The sequence below is a fragment of the Sesamum indicum genome, linkage group LG13, assembly GCF_026168435.1.
Source record: "Sesamum indicum cultivar Baizhima isolate 11 linkage group LG13, ASM2616843v1, whole genome shotgun sequence".
Classification (NCBI taxonomy): Eukaryota; Viridiplantae; Streptophyta; class Magnoliopsida; order Lamiales; family Pedaliaceae; genus Sesamum; species Sesamum indicum.
In genome coordinates, this window is record NC_142669.1 from 7,062,163 (window position 1) to 7,082,201 (window position 20,039).

Below are 20,039 nucleotides of genomic sequence, written 5' to 3' on the forward strand. Positions count from 1 at the left end.
TCCTCCTTAGGTCGGCATATATCCTTCCACGCAACCTTGGCATAGCCACTATTCGTCGTTCCCTTCCACAAGAAAGCTCGCAACCTTTTCTCAATTTCATTAATAACTTTCTTCGGTAATATAAATGCCGATGCCCAATAAAGACTCAGTGATATAAGTACAGATTTAATAATTTGTACTCTACCAGCATAAGATATAGTGGTACCTTCCCATCCAGCGATCCGTTTGTCAATCTTTTGTAATAGTGGGTGGCAATCTGCAATAGTTAGTCGAGACGATATAAGTGGTAATCCCAGATACCTCATTGGAAGCACCCCTTCCTGAAATCCGAGTAGTGCCAACATCTCCTCACGTAATGTTTGCGCTGAGCGTGATATAATCAAGTGGCTTTTCTGTACGTTCAGTCTGAGACCCGACCATTCTGCAAAACGATCCAGACCTGCTTTAAAGATTCTTAGAGATTCCATATCAGCACGGCTAAATAATATCACATCATCAGCAAACCCCAACTGAAAGATCCTGGCTGCCTCGCATTTCCAGTGATAGGAAAATAACTCCTCCTGATCAATCAACTGTAGGAAGCCCATGTGTAGGACTTCCATCACAAGCACAAATAGGTAGGGTGATAAAGGGTCACCCTGCCTAAGTCCTCTGGCGCCTCGAAAGAATCCATGGGGCTTCCCATTTAGCCCAACAGAGAATGAAGGTGTTGTCACACACTCCTCAATCCACTTCACAAACGTGCTAGGGAACCCAAACATCTCCAAAACTTCTATCAAGAAATCCCATTCCACTGTGTCATATGCCTTCCGAATGTCTACTTTCAGAGCACATCTAGGAGGTAGACGAGTCTGGTTGTATCCCGTAAAGAGTTCCTGTGCTAGCATTATGTTATCTCCAATGCTGCGTCCCGGCACAAATGCCGCTTGGCATGGGCTGATCAGTTTGTCCATTATCACACTCAACCTTTGGACAATGAGCTTTGTAATGATCTTATAAAGCACATTACAGCATGCAATGGGCCGAAAATCACTAACCGTCATAGGTGAATGTACTTTTGGTATGAGCGCCAAAAGTGTAGTATTTATCTGCTTCAGAAGTCGGCCTGTTTTAAAGAAGTCCAGTACTGCCAAACTCACCTCCTGTCCAACTATAGGCCATGCTGCTTTGAAGAAGCCCGATGAGTATCCGTCCGGGCCTGGGGCCTTGTCCTCAACAATGTCAAAAACCGCCTGTTTGACATCTGTTGGTGTGAACGGTAATAGTAAAGCGGTTGACTCCTCATTACTCAGGATGTGCCTAGCCCACGGTCTGAGAAACCGAATGTCAATACGTGCTCTTCGTCTATCTCCTCCTAGCAGGTTTTGATAGTATGTGATAAACTCATTAATAACTTCTTCTGGATCAGTGTGAGTAGATCCCTGTTCATCGTTGATCTGGAAGATCCTCCTTGATGATCTTCGTTGGGCAATCTTCCGAAAGAACACTCGGGAGCACTGATCGCCTCCCTTCATCCACTGCATCTTCGCTCGTTGATTTAACATAATCTGCTCCAATTTTGTTGCTTTGGCCAGTACGAGTCGACAACAGTGTTCAAGTTGTATGTATAGCTCATCTCGCCTACTTGAGCTAACAAGTAGTTGTGCTGCTTCAAGAAACCCTTTCGCCATTTGGACATTGTGTGATAGATCCCCCTTATTCCTCCTTTGCTCTCGGAAGATTGGTTTCAATGCTTTGAGTTTGCATGTCACAGCATACATAGGCGTACCAATAATGTTGTGTTGCCATATATTCTGCACACTGGGAATAAACTCAGATGAGCGAGCGAGGTAATTATCAAATCGGAACATACCTCCATATTGCTGCTGTTGGTCCCCATTTAGTACCATCGGTGAGTGGTCTGAAGTGCGTGGTGTAAGGACCGAGTAGCATGTGTTAGGGAACCGTGCCATCCATCTATCATTTATCAACATGCGGTCCAGTCTTTTCCAGAGGTTCCGTGGTGTCGCACTGTGGTTGTGCCATGTGTACCACTCTCCCTGCATGGGTAGTGGTAGTAATCCTGTATTTTGAATGGCAGCATTAAAATCTTCAATAGCTATTCGAATGTCCCCTGATGTGCCACATACTTCGCTGAGGTCGCGAACTGCATTAAAATCCCCTCCAATCAACCATGGGATATCAGTACACTGTATAGCTAAACTTTCCAGGCATTCCATAACTCTCTCCTGTCAATCACCTCAGTAGCTCCATAAGCGACAGTAACAACGACTGACTCATGAATTGCTCGAATATTAACAAGACAATGGATATATTGCATTCCACATTGAACCACATTAACATCAATAAAATTATCATCCCACGCTATCCACACCCGGTTACCAGAAGATTCATAATCCATATACCATTTCCAATGGGGTAATAGGAACGATTGAATTTGAGCTGCATTATTAAATCGAACACGAGTTTCAAGGAGGCCGAGAAATTGTAACCTATACTCAGCAACGATGTCTCTGACTGCCAACTGATGATCTCTTTTGTTCAGGCCACGTACATTCCATATTGCTGCATTTAACATGGATCACTAGGTATGGGGCTGCTGTTTTTAGGACCCCGAATCGACTCATCTGTATCATCCAGTATGTGTAGTGCATCAAATGTATTATATATAACAACCGCCTTACCCCTCTCCTCTCGACTTGGGCCGGTTGCATCTCTAGGGGATTCACGGCCCTCTCTGTTCTTTTCTATCACTGGGGTTTGTGGTGTTCTGTTTATCTTCCGATCAGGCAAACGTGGTGGCCGAGATGGTATATAAGTTCTATCGCCATCCTCCCTAGGATGGTTCCTACTCCGTTCAGACATTGCTGTTTCATGCGGTGTCCCCACTTTGGGTATGTATACAGCAATCGGTGGTTTAACTGGTTTTGGTTTGTTAATAACACACTCTTTGGCAGAGTGCCCCAATGTCATACAGCTTTTGCACTTTGGGGGTATCCATTCGTACTCAACATCTACTTTACATGGGGATTCTCCTCCTTCTTCATCCGGTGTCATAATTATGATGTGTTTCGGTAAATTTGAGGTCACATCCAACATTACGCATACACGAGCGAAGTCCAGTCTCGTGCATGCTCTCGTAATTGCATCCGGGTAAAGCGGTTTACCCACTCCACTGGCCACCGTACTAAGACCTTCCTCTGTCCACAACTCGACTGGAAGGTGTCGTATTTTGATCCACACAGGAACTTCTGTATGCTGAAGTTTCCTCAATACCATCCCTGGTTTCCATTTTTGAAGAATAATAGGCTGCCCCTGATATAGCCATGGTCCTCCTTCAATGACATCTTCCATAGCAACTACTGATTTGAATTGGAAGAAAAAGAACCCATTATTTGTACCAGTGACCTCTTTTAAGTCCGGCCATATCGACTTTGCAAATTCCTTTAGATGGTGAAAGTACGGTCTTTTTCCAAGAAAATATCCCACCGCGGTAGCCATCCATCTTTTAGACCCATTCCGTATAATATCCAGTGTTGGTCGCACAATCACTTCTCCTTTTTGTACCGTTGGGGCCACATAGGATAGGGTCTTTCGAGTTGAATTGTAGAATGCATGAGCTATTTTATCATCGTTAATCGTGTCCGAGCATGCATGCAACGGAATGTTTCCAACGAACAATCCCGTAGGAGCGCGATAATCAAAAGTAGAAATCTGTTTTTTTGTCTTTTTGTGCAGGATGATGTCATCCATGATGTCAGCAGTGATGTCATTTGGAGTGATCTCAGCAGTGATGTCAGCAGTGATGTCATCTGCAGTGATGTTACCTGCAGTGATGTCAGCAGTGATGTCATCTTCAGTGATGTCAGCAGTGATATCAGTAGAGGTCATGCTAGCATCACCAGTGACATCACCATCCTTGTCAACCGCCACCGTACCTTCCACCTCACCGTCCACTTCACCCAAAGAATCCACGTCAGCAGATGTTGGAGTACCAACCGTCGCCGAACTGGTGAGTCGCCGGTCACCCTTCACCGGAGCTGCCATATCAGTCGACGGCGGCAGCAAATCAGGTTCATTTCCGGCGGAAAGTCGCGAAATCTCAGGCACCGGCGACTGTAGATCTGAGTTTGTCGAGTTCCCATCAGTTTCCGACCCTTCACTGCTTGTTCCCGTCGGCAATAAGCATCTCATAGCCGGACGTAAACCACCCACGCGTGGCGGCGCATCTCGTTTCTCAACCAACGAACGCAGCGACGCGACGCTTCGAAATCGCTCCTTCCATCTAGTTTTCAAATCTCTGAGTGCTGTAATGGTTTGCTCGTCTCCTTTGTCGATGACAGCGTTGGCCAATTTCAGGAACTCATCAAGATTAAACGGCTCAAATCTCCTTCCGCCATTGATGAAAGGTGAAGCTTCACCAAACCCTAGTTGCAGCGCTCGGAACAAAGACGAGTCATAGGCCAAGTTCTCACCTTTCTCTGTTATATTCATTTCCTCTTCCTCCACAGAGTCCGCCGTACCTTCATCAGTCTGAAAAGTACCAGTTTCCGACGGGTTTTGGCTGCGCGACCCTTCGTCTCCCAAAAACCCTAACAGCGGCGTCTGCAATTTTCCCTTTGTTTCAGCCCTCAAAAATCGATCACTCGACGTTAGTCGTCCATTCCCATCCTCTGAAATCACTGCGTCATCGTTCCCAAATGTCAGATCTTCCATTGTTGCCGGCAAACTTCCAAAAATCGGAGATGTACGTTCCAATCGCAAATGTCCTGTTTCTGCTCGCGGGTCGCCGGAAAACTGACCATAGCAGTCCGTCTCTCTCCGTCCTTCATCACCTTCAGCCTCCCCCTCGCCGGCCGGTGCTCCTTCCTCGTCGCCGGCAGCGGTTTGAGTAGTTAGGGCTTGTGTGTGTGTGTTTTGCGGTGTAGTAGTGTGTGAGAGAGAATAGTGAGGGTCCATTTTTTCTTTTTTTTTTTTGAGAGAGAATTTTTAGTGAGAGAATTTTTGCATTTTTGTCTTGAAGTTATTATTCAGAAAGCAGAGTTGGAGGTTTTGAGTCTTAATCTTTCTAGTTCGATTAGTACATGTACTCTATATAGACGATGGCGTATCCCTTTGCCTGTCGACGGAATACCCAATTAATTGTTATACTGTACCATATTTTTCATTTATGAAATTTACCATTACCGAAAAAAAAAAACTTTGCTTTAATAAAACTGTGCAAAACAGCTAAATTTTGAATGTTCTCAAAATTCGACGAAACTTGATCCAAACGTTGGTCTAGACCCAAGAATTTGTGTGGTAAATTTATAAGCGTAATAATAACTCCAAATTTGTATAAAAGGGAAACAAACTTTGCTCTAATAAAACCTTGCAAAACAGCTAAATTTGGAACATTCTCAAAATTCGACAAAGCCTGACCCAAACGTTGGTCTAGACCCAAGAATTTTTGTGCTAAATTTGCCAAGCATAATAATAACTACAAGTTTGTATAAAAGAAAAACAAACATGCTATAAAAAAATCGTGCAAAACAGTTAAATTTTGAATGTTCTCAGATTTCGACGAAATTTGACCAAAACGTTGGTCAAAGGGAAAGCGAACTTGCTTTGCTAAAACCGTGCAAAACAGCTAAATTTTGAAAGTTGTCACAATTTGGCGAAACTTGACCAAAATGTTGGTCTCGACCCAAGAATTTGTGTGGTAAATTTGCTAACCGTAATAATAACTACAAGTTTGTATAAACGGAAAACGTACTTGCTTTAATAAAACAGTGCCGAACAGCGAAATTTTTAACATTCTTAGAATCCGACGAAACTTGACCCAAACGTTCGTCTAGGCCAAAAAATTTGTGTGCCAAATTTGCTAGGGTAATAATAACTACAAGTTTGTATAAGAGGGAATCAAACTTGCTTTAATAAAATCGTGCAAAACAGCTAAATTTGAACCTTCTCAGAATTCGACGAAACTTGACCCAAACGTTGGTCTAGACCCCAGAATTTGTGTGGTAGAATTTGCTAAATGTAAAAATAACTACAAGTTTGTATAAAAGAGAAACAAACTTTGCTTTAATAAAACCGTGCAAAATAGCTAAATTTTGTATGCTTTCAGAATTCGAAGAAACTAGACCCAAATGTTGGTCTAGACCTAAGAATTTATATGGTAAATTTGAAAAGCGTAATAATAACTCCAAGTTTGTATAAAAGGCAAACAAACTTTGCTTTAATAAAACCGTGCAAAACAGCTAAATTTTGAATGTTTTCAGAATTCGACGAAACTTGACCCCAATGTTGGTCTAGACCCAAGAATTTGTGTGGTAAATTTGAAAAGCGTAGTAAAAACTCCAAGTTTGTGTAAAAAAGAAACAAACTTTGCTTTAATAAAACCGTGCAAATCAGCTAAATTTTGAACGTTCTAAGAATCCGATGAAACTTGACCCAAACGTTGGTCTAGGCCCAAAAATTTGTTTGCCAAATTTGCTAAGTGTAATAATAACTACAAGTAGAATTCGACGAAACTTGACCCAAACGTTGGTCAAAGGGAAAGCAAACTTGCTTTGCTAAAAACGTGCAAAACAGCTAAATTTTGAATGTTATCAGAATTCGGCAAAACTTGACCAAAATGTTGGTCTAGACCCAAGAATTTGTGTGGTAAATTTGCTAAGCGTAATAATAACTACAAGTTTGTATAAAAGGGAAACGAACTTGCTTTAATAAAACAGTGCCAAACAGCGAAATTTTTAACGTTCTTAGAATTCGACGAAACTTGACCCAAACGTTGGTCTAGGCCAAAAAAATTGTGTGCCAAATTTGCTAAGGGTAATAATAACTACAAAAGTTAGTATAAAAGGGAAAAAGATGGACAAAAAAAATTCTCTCTCTACGTTTTCTCTCTCACACACTAGCACACCCAATTCACACACATGCAACCCTAATTCCACATCTTCATCAACACCGGCCGGTGAAGACGCCGGCGACGAGGAAACGGACGTCGGAGAGTTGGTGGACGTCGACGGGCAGAACGTGGAGACTGCCCTGGTGGGTTTCGAAGGTGAACAGCCGCCTACGGCCGCGGAATACGAAGGGTCCCGCGAACTCCAGCCAGCAACGGACGAAGCTTTTTTCGAATCTAATGGCAATCAGACCTTCATGGAGATGAATGGAGCCCAAACATATGAAAAAGATGGAAACTTGCAGCCTGAATCGTCTGGTTTAAAATTAGGGTTTGGCACCGCCATTGGAGACGCCATTGATGAGAACTCAAAATTTTCAGCGAAGGAACGATTTAATATCGACGAGTTTCTTCACTTAGCGAACAAGGTGATCGACAAAGGAGACGCTCAGTCCATGGAAGCGCTAGTGGAACTCAAACGGAGATGGGTGGCGCGATTTGGATGCGAACGGTCGTGGTTGGAAGTTGAACAGACTAGGCTGCCGGCGACTGATACTTCTGTCGATTCGAATCCTCTTGCCCGCGACTTCAGACAGACCTTCCGACAACGTCTTAGGACGAAGCAACAGTCGATGGAAATCCGAAGCTTGAAATCGGCGGCTGATCACCCGAGGGCTGTTCGCTGCGTTCGTGCTGTTGAGAAGGCGCCGGAATTTATTCGGCCGGCCACTGTACACGATCAACCGACGATGGACACACCTGCAGATGAAGAACAGGCTGTGGGAGAGACTATAGATTTTTTCCGGCTGCTACAGTTCCTGCTACAGTGCCGGCTACAATAACAGCTACAACTACTGCTACAGTTCCGGCTGCTACAGTAATGGATTCCTACACTTCCAACAATTTTCGAAACGGTAAGGTTGCTAATTCACATACGGGCATTTTTGTTGGGAATATTCCGCTTCAAACAACTTTGGATGATTGTTTTGGCGATGATAAAATTGCACGTGCGTTCAATAACTCATCCCGGAAAACACTTTCATATGTCGAACCGATGAGGCAAAATGGAGAGGTTGTGGTTCGGCCATCTTTGGACATCGTTCGTGATGGTTCAAAATGATGGAAATCAACGGCAGTTGGATATTTTCTTGGGAAGCGACCATACTACCACCACTTAAAAGAATATGCTCATTCGGTGTGGCCGGCACTTCGTGAGGTCAGTGCTACAGCTAATGGATTCTTTTTCTTTCAATTCAAATCAGTAATTGACATGGAGGAGGTGATCAACGGGGGACCGTGGCTATTTCAAGGACAACCAATAGTTCTCTATAAATGGGAACCAGGGATGGCCATGAGGAAACTGAAACATACACAAGCGCCCGTTTGGATCAAGCTGAGGCACCTTCCGATGGAATTTTGGACAACAGATGGATTGAGTACTGTTGCGAGTGGAGTGGGAAAGCCACTTTATCCGGATGCGATAACCAGAGCATGCACGAGACTGGACTTCGCTCGAGTATGCGTGATGGTGGATGTCTCACAAAATTTACCAAATCATGTCATCATCATGACTCCAGATGAAGATGGCGGGGAGACACCATGCAAAGTGGATGTCGAATACGAATGGCTCCCACCAAAATGCTTGGATTGTATGACATTTGGGCACTCGACTAAGGAATGTCCACTTACTAAACCCAAGAAAACAACAAAACCACCGGTGGCTGTGTATGTACCAAAACCTTTCGCCGCCCGGGTCACGACCGAACACGTTAGGGTACAGAAACCGCGTCAGGACTGTGCGGTGTTTGATGGAATGAAGGATGGTGATAACCCTGCTACCACCAGACAGGATAATCGGGGTAAGGAAGTGGTCATTTATAATGCGTTTGAAGCTCTACATCTTATTGACGATACAGATGAGCAATCTGGGGGTCCTAATACACGCAGCCCCATAGGATATGACCCATGCTGAATATTGCCGTCTGGAATGTACGTGGGCTGAATAAACGAGACCATCAGCTCGCATTAAAGGATCTCGTCTCGGAATACAGGTTACACTTCTTGGGCATTCTTGAAACTCGCGTTCGTATTAATAATGTGATGCATATTCAATCTTTTCTGTTACCTCAATGGAAATGGTTTGTTGACTATGCAAATGTGGGAAACCGTATATGGCTTGCATGGGAGGATAATGCTATTGATGTTCATATTCTTGATTTGGGTGAACAATACATACATTGTTGTGTCACGAATAGGGCTGACAGTGAAATTGTTATCATTACTGTTGTTTATGGTGCTTCTGAAGTGATTGGTCGACGGGCCCTATGGAATTCTCTACAAACCCTTGCCCCACAGTGCAGGGACGTTCCATGGCTGGTGGGAGGGGATTTCAATGCAGTCCGCGATATTAATGAGGTGTGTGGTATCTCGGGAGATATAAGGATTGCTATGGAAGATTTCAACAATTGTATTCAGGAAGCTGGATTGTTGCCAATGCCTATGCAAGGTGAATGGTATACTTGGCACAATTGCAGCATGTCTACGAGGAGCCTAAGCAAACGATTGGATAGGATACTCAACAATGATCGCTGGCTCGCACGGTTTCCTACTTCATCATATCATAGCCTTACACCCCGTACTTCGGACCACTCGCCGTTGGTCTTATTTGGGGATTCACAGCATCATAATAATAGAGGTATGTTTCGGTTCGATAATTACCTAACCCTATCGCCTGAGTTTATCCCCAGTGTCCAGAATATTTGGCAACAAGAGGTGATTGGCGTGCCTATGTATGCGGTGACACGTAAACTTAAAGCCCTAAAACCGGTCTTCAGACAACAGAGGAGGAATAAAGGGGATTTGTCCCATAACGTCCAATTGGCGAAGGGATTTCTCGAAGAGGCGCAAAACTTGGTGAGCTCGGACAGACAAAATGAATTATTCCTCTACCTTGAACACTGCTGTCGTTTTGTGTATGCTAAAGCAGTCAAGACAGAGCAAATTATGCTACAGCAAAGAGCTAAGATGCAGTGGATGAAGGGGGGTGACCAATGTTCCAGGGTTTTCTTCCGCAAGATCGCTCAAAGAAGGGCGGGGAGGAGGATCTTGCAGATCAATGATGAAAATGGAAGCACTCACATAGAACTGGAGGAGGTTATACATGAGTTTGTATCCTATTATCAAAACCTCTTAGGAGGTAACAGACGTCAAATATTGGTGGATATTAACTATCTCAGACCTTGGGCGAGGCATATAATTACCAATGAGGAGGCAAGCCATTTATGTTTACCTTTTACACCGGAAGATGTGAAGAATGCCGTGTTCGACATTTCTGAGGACAAGGCTCCGGGCCCTGACTCCACTCATCTGGATTCTTTAAAGCAGCCTGGCCAGTGGTGGGGACTGAGGTTACAGGGGCGGTACTGAATTTCTTCACCACGGGGAAACTTCTTAAGCAAGTTAACTCTACATTATTGGCTTTAATCCCAAAGGTACATAATCCTATGACTGTTGGTGATTTTAGACCTATATCATGCTGCAATGTTTTATATAAGATCATTGCTAAATTACTTGTCCAATGATTGAGTGTGGTGCTGGACAAGTTAATCAATCCGAGTCAGGCAGCATTTATCCCGGGACGCAGTATTGGAGACAACATTCTGCTTGCTCAGGAACTGTTCACGGGATATAATCAGACGCGACTTCCCCCTAGATGCGCTCTTAAAGTGGACATTAGGAAGGCCTATGACACGGTTGAATGGGATTTCCTTGTGGCGACTTTGCAACTATTTGGGTTTCCACCAACCTTCATAAGGTGGATTGAGGAATGCATCTCGACGACCTCTTTTTTGGTTGGTCTTAATGGAAATCCACATGGGTTCTTTGATGGAGCGAGAGGTCTACGTCAGGGAGATCCTTTATCCCCATTCCTGTTTGTGCTTGTTATGGAAGTTCTGCATATTGGTTTTCTGCAATTAATTGAGCAGGATATGCAATTCACATATCACTGGAAGTGTGAGCTAGCAAGAGTATTCCAATTGGGATTCGCGAATGATCTCCTGCTATTCTGTAGAGCTGATTTGGACTCGGTTAGAGTCCTTAAGGTGGGACTGGACCAATTTGCTGAATGGTCGGGCCTTCGGTTGAATATTCAAAAGAGTCACATTATTATATCCCGGTCTGCACATGAAAGGAAAGATCAGTTGCTATCGCTCTTGGGATTTCAGGAGGGACATCTCCCGATGAGGTACTTAGGCCTTCCTTTAATCTCATCTAGATTGACTATATCAGACTGTCAGCCACTTCTGTCCAAAATTGATGCACGTATTGCGGGATGGGAGGGTATGTCGTTATCATATGCTGGGCAGGTACAAATCATTAAATCTGTACTTTCAGCATTGAGCATTTATTGGGCTTCTGCATTCATTCTACCGAAGGTGATCAGATCATTAAGGAAGTAGAGAAACGCTTTCGAAGATTCCTATGGAAAGGCACCTCAATGATGGGTTATGCCAAAGTTGCGTGGAAGGATGTTTGCAAACCGATTGGAGAAGGAGGCCTAGGAATAAAAGATATTGATGCACTTAACCGAGCACTGATGACTAAGAAGTTGTGTGATGTCATTAGATGTGACCGAACGTCTATTTGGGTTGAGTGGCTACAGCTCGGACGACTACAAAATAATTCCATTTGGACTGTTGACGAGAAGGGTGGATCGTGGGGTTGGAGAAAGCTGCTTCGTCTACGCAGCCTTATCCAACCAATGGTGGAGTGTCGTATTGGAGATGGGACGACCTTCTATCTTTGGAAGGATCCATGGCATCAGCTTGGCCCCCTGATTTCTCGATTTCCATGAGGACCGAGTTTACTTGGGCTTGATGAATCTACCAAGCTCAATACGGTTATTGATGAGGGCCAATGGCACTGGCCCCTCATAACGGATTTGGAATGCCTTCAGATTATTTATACACTACCCCAGATCCATGGTGGAGATGATAGAATCATTTGGCGTTTCCCGGATGGCCGACCCACAGCCCAAGCCCTATACAGACTTATCTGCCCGCCCGGACCGAAAGTAGGTTGGACTTCACAACTTTCGGGTTCGCTAAAGATCCCACGACATTGTTTTATCCTATGGATGGCTATTCAGGAAAAACTACCAACGACAGACAAACCCTGGCTCACACACATTGGAGGGTGTGTTCTATGTGATGAAGAAACAACTGAGACACATAATCACTTATTCTTCCGATGCCGATTTAGCAGAAGATGCCTTATAGCCATACGGAAAATAATTCGATTCGATTGGCCCAATCGCACATGGGCAATGGATGTGGAATGGGCAGTAAAAAAATGGAGAGGGAAGCATATCATCAATGCAGCATACCGAGCGTTACTTGGGTCATTGGTTTACCATTTGTGGCGAAAAAGAAACTCCAGACGGTTCCAGCAAAGTGAACACCCGCCTAATGTATTGGCTTCTCATATTATTGACGATGTTAGGCAGAGGATTTTGAGCCTTAATCTTTTCAGTTCGATTAGTACATGTGCTCTTTATAGACTATGGCGTATCCCTTGGCCTGTCGAGGGACTACCCAATTAATTGTTGTACTGTACCATAACTTTCATTAATGAAATTTACCATTACCGAAAAAAAAAAATAACTACAAGTTTGTATAAGAGGGAATCAAACTTGCTTTAACAAAACCGTGCAAAACAGCTAAATTCGAACCTTCTCAGAATTCGACGAAACTTGACCCAAACGTTGGTCTAGACCCCAGAATTTGTGTGGTAAATTTAAAAAGCGTAATAATAACTTCAAGTTTGTATAAAAGGGAAACAAACTTTGCTTTAATAAAATCGTGCGAGTCAGCCAAATTTTGAACGTTCTCAGAATTCATCGAAACTTGACCCAAACGTTGGTCTAGACCAAAGAATTTGTTTGCCAAATTTGCTAAGTGTCATAATAACTACAAGTTTGTATAAAAGGGAATCAAACTTGCTTTAATAAAACCGTACAAAACAACTAAATTTTGAACGTTCTCAGAATTCGATGAAACTTGACCCAAACGTTGGTCTAGACCCAAGAATTTGTGTGGTAGAATTTGCTAAACGTAAAAATAACTACAAGTTTGTATAAAAGAGAAACAAACTTTGCTTTAATAAAACTGTGCAAAACAGCTAAATTTTTAATTTTCTCAAAATTCGACGAAACTTGATCGAAACGTTGGTCTAGACCCAAGAATTTGTGTGGTAAATTTGATAAGCGTAATAATAATTCCAAGTTTGTATGAAAGGGACACAAACTTTGCTCCAATAAAACCGTGCAAAATAGCTAAATTTGGAAAGTTCTCAAAATTCGACAAAACCTGACCCAAACGTTGGTCTAGACCCAAGAATTTTTGTGCCAAATTTGCCAAGCATAATAATAACTACAAGTTTGTATAAAAGAAAAACAAACATGCTTTAACAAAACCGTGCAAAACAGTTAAATTTTGAACGTTCTCAGAATTCGACGAAACTTGACCCAAACGTTGGCCAAAGGGAAAGCCAACTTGGTTTGCCAAAACCGTGCAAAACAGCTAAATTTTGAACGTTGTCAGAATTCGGCGAAACTTGACCAAAATGTTGGTCTAGACCCAAGAATTTGTGTGGTAAATATGCTAAGCTTAATAATAACTACAAGTTTTTATAAAAGGGAAACGAACTTGCTTTAGTAAAATAGTGCCAAACTGAAAAATTTTTAATGTTCTTAGAATCCGACGAAACTTGACCCAAACTCTTGGTCTAGGCCAAAAAATTTGTGTGCCAAATTTGCTAAGGGTAATAATAACTACAAGTTTGTATAAGAGGGAATCAAACTTGCTTTAATAAAACCGTGTAAAATAGCTAAATTTTGTATGTTTTCAGAATTCGACGATACTTGACCTAAATGTTAGTCTAGATCCAAGAATTTATATGGTAAATTTGAAAAGCTAATAATAACTTCAAGTTTGTATAAAAGGGAAACAAACTTTAGTTTAATAAAACCGTGCAAAACAGCTAAATTTTGAATGTTTTCAGAATTCGACGAAACTTGACCCAAATGTTGGTCTAGACCCAAGAATTTGTGTGGTAAATTTGAAAAACGTAATAATAACTCCAAGTTTGTATAAAAGGGAAACAAACTTTGCTTTAATAAAACCGTGCAAATCAGCTAAATTTTGAACGTTCTAAGAATCCGATGAAACTTGACCCAAACGTTGGTCTAGGCCCAAGAATTTGTGCGCCAAATTTTCTAAGTGTAATAATAACTACAAATTTGTGTAAAATGGAATCAAACTTGATTTAACAAAACCGTGCAAAACATCTAAATTTTGAACGTTCACAGAATTCGACGAAACTTGAGCCAAACGTTAGTCAAAGGGAAAGCAAACTTGCTCTGCTAAAAAGGTGCAAAACAGCTAAATTTTGAACGTTGTCAGAATTCGGCAAAAGTTGACCAAAATGTTGGTCTAGACCCAAGAATTTGTGTGGTAAATTTGCTAAGCGTAGTAATAATTACAAGTTTGTATAAAAGGGAAACGAACTTGCTTTAATAAAACAGTGCCAAACAGCGAAATTTTTAACGTTCTTAGAATCCGATGAAACTTGACCCAAACGTTGGTCTAGGCCAAAAAATTTGTGTGCCAAATTTGCTAATTATAGTAAGATTTGTGTGCCAAATTTGTGTGCCCTAAAAATTCTCTCTCGAAAAATTCTCTCTCTAAGCTCACACGCACTAATGCACCGCGAAAAACACACACACATGCCATTGGAACCATACACTTGGCTGGAGATGGTGAGTAAACGCCGGTCGGCGAAGAGGACGTCGAGGAGGAGAGTGAACAGCGAGATGAGGATGGCTGCCGTAGAAAAACTGGGAAAAACTCGCGGTGTTTAGAGGTTGACGACGATAGGGAAATTTAATCCGCGCCTTTCACCGGGGACTTTCAGGCGAACGAATGGGAACTGACGGTTGGGGAGACATCAACATTAATTGCGCATGGGAAAAGAGAAGGCTTCGACATGGAAAAGGCGGCTGTTTCGGCGCCGCAATTGCTAGGGTTTGCTGCGCCCTTGGACATGGAGAAGTCGGCTGGTACGGCGCCGCAATTGCTAGGGTTTGCTGCGCCCTTGGACTTGGAAAAGGCGGCTGTTTCGGCGCCGCAATTGCTAGGGCTTGCTGCGCCCTTGGAACCACCAGAGATTGATGAAATCGAGCAGCCGCGGGGACGAGAGGTGCGGTTTTACGCAGAAACCGAAAAGTCGCCGGACGTACTTGTAAAGTCGCCGGAATTTCTGGAGACTGATGAACGTTCTACCGGCTTTGCAAAGGTTGGAGATGAAGGATTGTTGAGAAAAGAATCAATCTTGATCGATTCAGATGGAGATCTTGAGCGCGGTCCTCCATTAGGGTTTAGCGGCGCAAACCCTAGCGCCAGTTGTGGGGTGTGCGGATTCCACCGTTTAATCTACAAGAATCGATAAACAATGACGAATCACTGGTGATTAGTTATAATTTGGGGTCGAAAACTACGTCGGGAATCTGAATCGCCATTTTTAGGGTTTCGAGAAGACGAAGGGCTGCGCAGAGAAAACATGAAGGAAAATCGCGCTTTTCCGGCCAACAATGGAAACGAAGGGTCTGTGAAGATGACAGGTATGTCAAGGAATGTGAAAGATGGGATCTTGTCCGTAGAATCGATGTCACTCGAAGCGCCGCAAAAACTAGGGTTTCATGGACCTTCACCTAACAATGGCGGATGCGAGGATGAACCATTCAAGCTCGAGGAATTCCTAGGGTTGGCTCACACTGTAATCGATAAAGGCGATGAGAAGGCTGTGAAGGCGTTATTAGATCTGAAAACCAAGTGGATGAGGCGTTTTCGAGTGAAACCGACGCAGTCGTGGATTCATTCCAAGATGGGTGGTGCGCCGCCACGAGCAACTGCCGTTCACCAACCTTGGAGGTGCCTTTTGCCGTCGAGAAACACCTCTGTTTCATTGGAAAACCTGGGGAACAACCCTGCATTGCAAAGCAGGTTTTCGAGTCGCCGGATACTGGTTTTCACGCCGGAACAGACGCTCCACTGCTCCCGCCGGTGTCTGGTGTTTCCAATGGAGATGCTCCGGCGACTTACACGGGATGGTGAAGTGTCTAAACCAATCCAGGTCGGGGCTGAGTTGGCAAACCGCGTGGTAGATGATGTGGAATACCATGACGTCAGCGCTGACGTCACTCCTGCAGCAGCTGTTGACCTGTTGACTGCTGATGTCACTGCTGACTCTGCTAACGTCAGCCTGCGAAATGGCTTGAAAAAAATGATTCCTTCGCTTGCGAATCGTGCTCCGACGGGGTTGTTTATTGGCAACATTCCATTACATGAATATGGGAACTCAGTAATTGATGACAAAATAGCCCAAGCTTTCAATAATGCATCCCCAATGTATGAAGATAAAAAAAATGGACCCAAGAAAAAATTCTCTCTCTAATTTTTCACATACTAATGCTTCATCTTCCTCACTTCCGGCCGGCGACGGGGACGGCAAGGCTCTGGTCGACGGCGAGACTGACGGAACAGTGAATGGTCGGTGGAAGAAGGACGGCCATGGACGAGATTCGAGAAATCGAGCTGCACGCGATGGAGAAGAAGAAGAGATGGGTCTCTCGGTTCCGGCTGAAAATGTCGTCTTGCCGCCCGCTGAGGGTAGTCCAAGGGTCTCCATGGGCGAAGATGGGCTGTCGACGACGAAAGGAGGGGAAATGGGAGCTGAAACCGCAACTGCAGATCTGGAGGTTGGAGGCGGCGCGAGCTCGAAGTTCGACCATGGCGGACCGTCTTCCTCCTCCTTCAATCTGGACGAATTCTTGAAGCTTGCCAACCGGGTTATTGACCAGGGCGATGATGCTTCCATGGCTGCCTTGCGCGACCTTCAAATCCGATGGAATTCACGCTTTGGAGACGGCGGAAATCGGTCTGCAACGCCAATGGTGGCGCGCGGGCAAGAGCGACCAGTGATCGGGAAACTTCTCAAGGCCAGGCGTTGCCTTCTCCCTCACATTGCTGGGCAAACGGCGGTCGGAAATGGAGGTGAGACGGCTGCAAAGGTTCAACTCCCGACAGCGGCAGCTGTTTGCGATTCTTCGTCGGAGACGGGCGGAAACGGAGGTATTTCTGGAGGACCGATGAGTGCCGGCGGTCGGAAGGTTGCTGCGAACTTTTCTGTAGCGGCTGGATCTCCTTGCGTGTTTTCCCAGCGTGTTGGTGAACGGCCGGTGACTTTCTCGGCGATCGGTGTAGTGGCCGGAGCTGATGTGGCGGCGGAAGTGGGTGGCAAGGTAGGTGAGGTGGATGAGAGGGCGGCTGACATAAGCCCTATTAGGGCTGATGTCATGCATGATGCTAGGGCTGAGGTCATCCACGATGCTAGGGCTGATGTCATTCCTGATGCTAGGGCTGAGGTCATCCATGATGCTAGGGCTGATGTCATCCATGATGCTAGGGCTGACATCACTAATTTTATGGGGAAAAAAAACAGCAACCTGGGGAAAGAATTGACGCCAGTTCCCTTGTTTATTGGGAACATTCCGCTTCACACTAGTTCTAATGGGATTGTTAATGATAAAATTGCTGATGCATTCAACAATTCGTCCCGAAAAACGCTATCTTTCATTGCCCCAACGAAGCAAAATGGGGAGGTTGTAGTTCGTCCTTCACTTGATACTGTGCGTGACGGAGCCAAACGATGGAAATCTACGGCAGTGGGATATTTTATGGGTAAGCAGCCGTACTATCACCATTTAAAGGAGTTTGCCCATTCGATTTGGCCGGCGCTACGTGAGGTCACAGCAACTGCTAATGGCTTCTTTTTCTTCCAATTTAAAACGGAAATCGATATGGAGGAGGTCATAGAAGGGGGGCCATGGCTGTTTCAGGGACAACCAATTGTGTTGCAAAAGTGGGAACCGGGTATGGCTATGAGAAAGATGAAGCATACACAAGTGCCGGTCTGGATAAAACTGCGACACCTTCCATTGGAATTCTGGACGACGGAAGGATTGAGTACTGTGGCTAGCGGTGTGGGTAAGCCACTATACCCTGATGCGATAATGAGGGCATGCACGAGACTGGACTTTGCTCGTGTATGCATGATGATTGATGTTACTCAGAAATTGGAAAAACATATTATTATAATGACGCCAGATGAAGATGGTGGAGAAACCCCATGCAAGGTTGATATCGAGTATGAATGGCTTCCCCCTAAATGCACAGGATGCATGATGTTGGGTCAGTCGGTGAAGGAGTGTTCGTTGACCAATCCTCAGAAACAGACAAAGCCTCCGGTGAAAGTGTATGTACCAAAAGCCAACGTCCCCCCCCCCCCCCCCCACCAGCTACCGAGGAGAGAGTAAAGAAACATAAGACCGTGGTTGTGGTGGAGGATAAAGTGAAAGGAGATGAAGGTACAAAACAGAATAAACGCTACACCTCATGGCAGAAAGAGAAGGGTAAGGAAGTGGTTACTTTTAATCCTTTTGATGCTCTGAATTCACTAGACGACGCAGAAGAGAACACTAGGAGTCCTAACACATGCAGCCCCTCTAGTAGTGATCCATGTTGAATCTCGCGGTGTGGAATGTCCGGGGGCTGAATAAGAGAGACCATCAGCTCGCATTAAAGGACCTTATCTCGGAATACAGGATAGATTTTATGGGCATATTAGAAACTCGTGTGCGTATTAACAACGTCATGCATATTCAGTCTTTTTTGCTTCCTCATTGGAAATGGTTTGTTGATTATGCAACTGTGGGTAACCGTATTTGGGTAGCATGGGATGATAATGTTGTGGACGTCCATATTCTTGATTTGGGGAACCAATTTATGCACTGTCGTGTCACTCATAGGGCAGATAGTGAATCCCTTATAATCACTATTGTTTATGGTGCCTCTAAGATGATTGATCGCAGAAGTTTATGGAATACGTTGGAAATATTAGCTGGAGAGCACTCGGATGAGCCCTGGCTGGTGGGGGGGGACTTCAACGCGGTCCGAGAAATGAATGAGGTGTGTGGAGCTTCTGGGGATATAAGGATGGCCATGGAAGAATTCAATGTTGGTATTCAGGAGGCCGGGTTAATACCCTTGCCTATGCAGGGGGAATGGTATACTTGGCACAACTGCAGCACGAACTCGCGGAGTCTATGGAAGAGATTAGATCGAATCCTTATTAATGATAGATGGCTTGCGAGGTTCCCTTCCTCATGTTATCATTGCCTTTTACCGCGGACTTCTGACCACTCGGCGCTTCTACTGCATGAGGACAGGCAAAATCAAACAGGAGGTATGTTTCGATTTGACAACTACCTAACACACTCACCTGAATTTATCCCCAGTGTGCAGAATATCTGGCAAAATACAATCGTTGGGGTGCCTATGTTTGCGTTAACACGTAAACTTAAAGCATTGAAGCCGGTCTTCAGAGAGCAAAGGAGGAAGAAGGGGGATTTGACTCTAAACGTTCATTTAGCTAAAGGCTTTCTAGATGAGGCACAACAGTTGGTGAGTTCAGATAGACAGAATGAGGCCTTCCTACTATTAGAACACTGTTGCCGCCTGGTTTATGCAAAAGCGGCCAAACTGGAACAAATCATGCTGCAACAACGAGCCAAGATGCAGTGGATGAAGGGGGGTGACCAATGCTCCCGAATTTTCTTTCGTAAAATTGCCAAGAGAAGGGTGGCAAGGAGGATACTACAAATTAATGATGACAACGGGACCATCCACACTGAACCAGAAGAGATTATCAATGAATTTGTCTGTTACTATCAAAATCTCTTGGGCGGTAACAGACGTCAGATAACGCTAGATATTGGCTTTCTCAGACCGTGGGCAAGACATATTCTTTCTAATGAAGAGGCTGGCCATCTTATATTGGCGTTTACACCGGATGATGTGAAGCAAGCAGTATTTGACATTGCAGATGACAAGGCCCCGAGACCTGATGGATACTCATCAGGATTCTTTAAAGCAGCCTGGCCAGTGGTGGGACAGGAAGTTACAAAGGCGGTACTGGAATTCTTTAGTACCGGTAAACTACTCAAACAAGTCAACTCCACACTTTTGGCTCT

General features: G+C 44.3%; 2 protein-coding genes across 2 annotated transcripts; both read left to right on the forward strand.

Annotated features, from left to right (window-relative positions):
* Window positions 1–8,159: 8,159 nt before the first annotated feature.
* Window positions 8,160–8,861, forward strand: LOC148784447 (uncharacterized protein At4g02000-like). Its single transcript, XM_088876836.1, has one exon. It carries the CDS (start codon window positions 8,160–8,162, stop codon window positions 8,859–8,861), a length of 702 nt encoding a protein of 233 aa, XP_088732962.1.
* A 476-nt stretch (window positions 8,862–9,337) lies between these two features.
* On the forward strand, window positions 9,338–15,397 carry LOC148784448 (uncharacterized). The gene is made up of 3 exons (XM_088876837.1): window positions 9,338–10,308; window positions 10,476–11,256; window positions 14,864–15,397. The coding sequence occupies exons 1-3, from the start codon at window positions 9,338–9,340 to the stop codon at window positions 15,395–15,397; spliced, it is 2,286 nt and encodes a 761-aa protein (XP_088732963.1).
* Window positions 15,398–20,039: the final 4,642 nt, after the last annotated feature.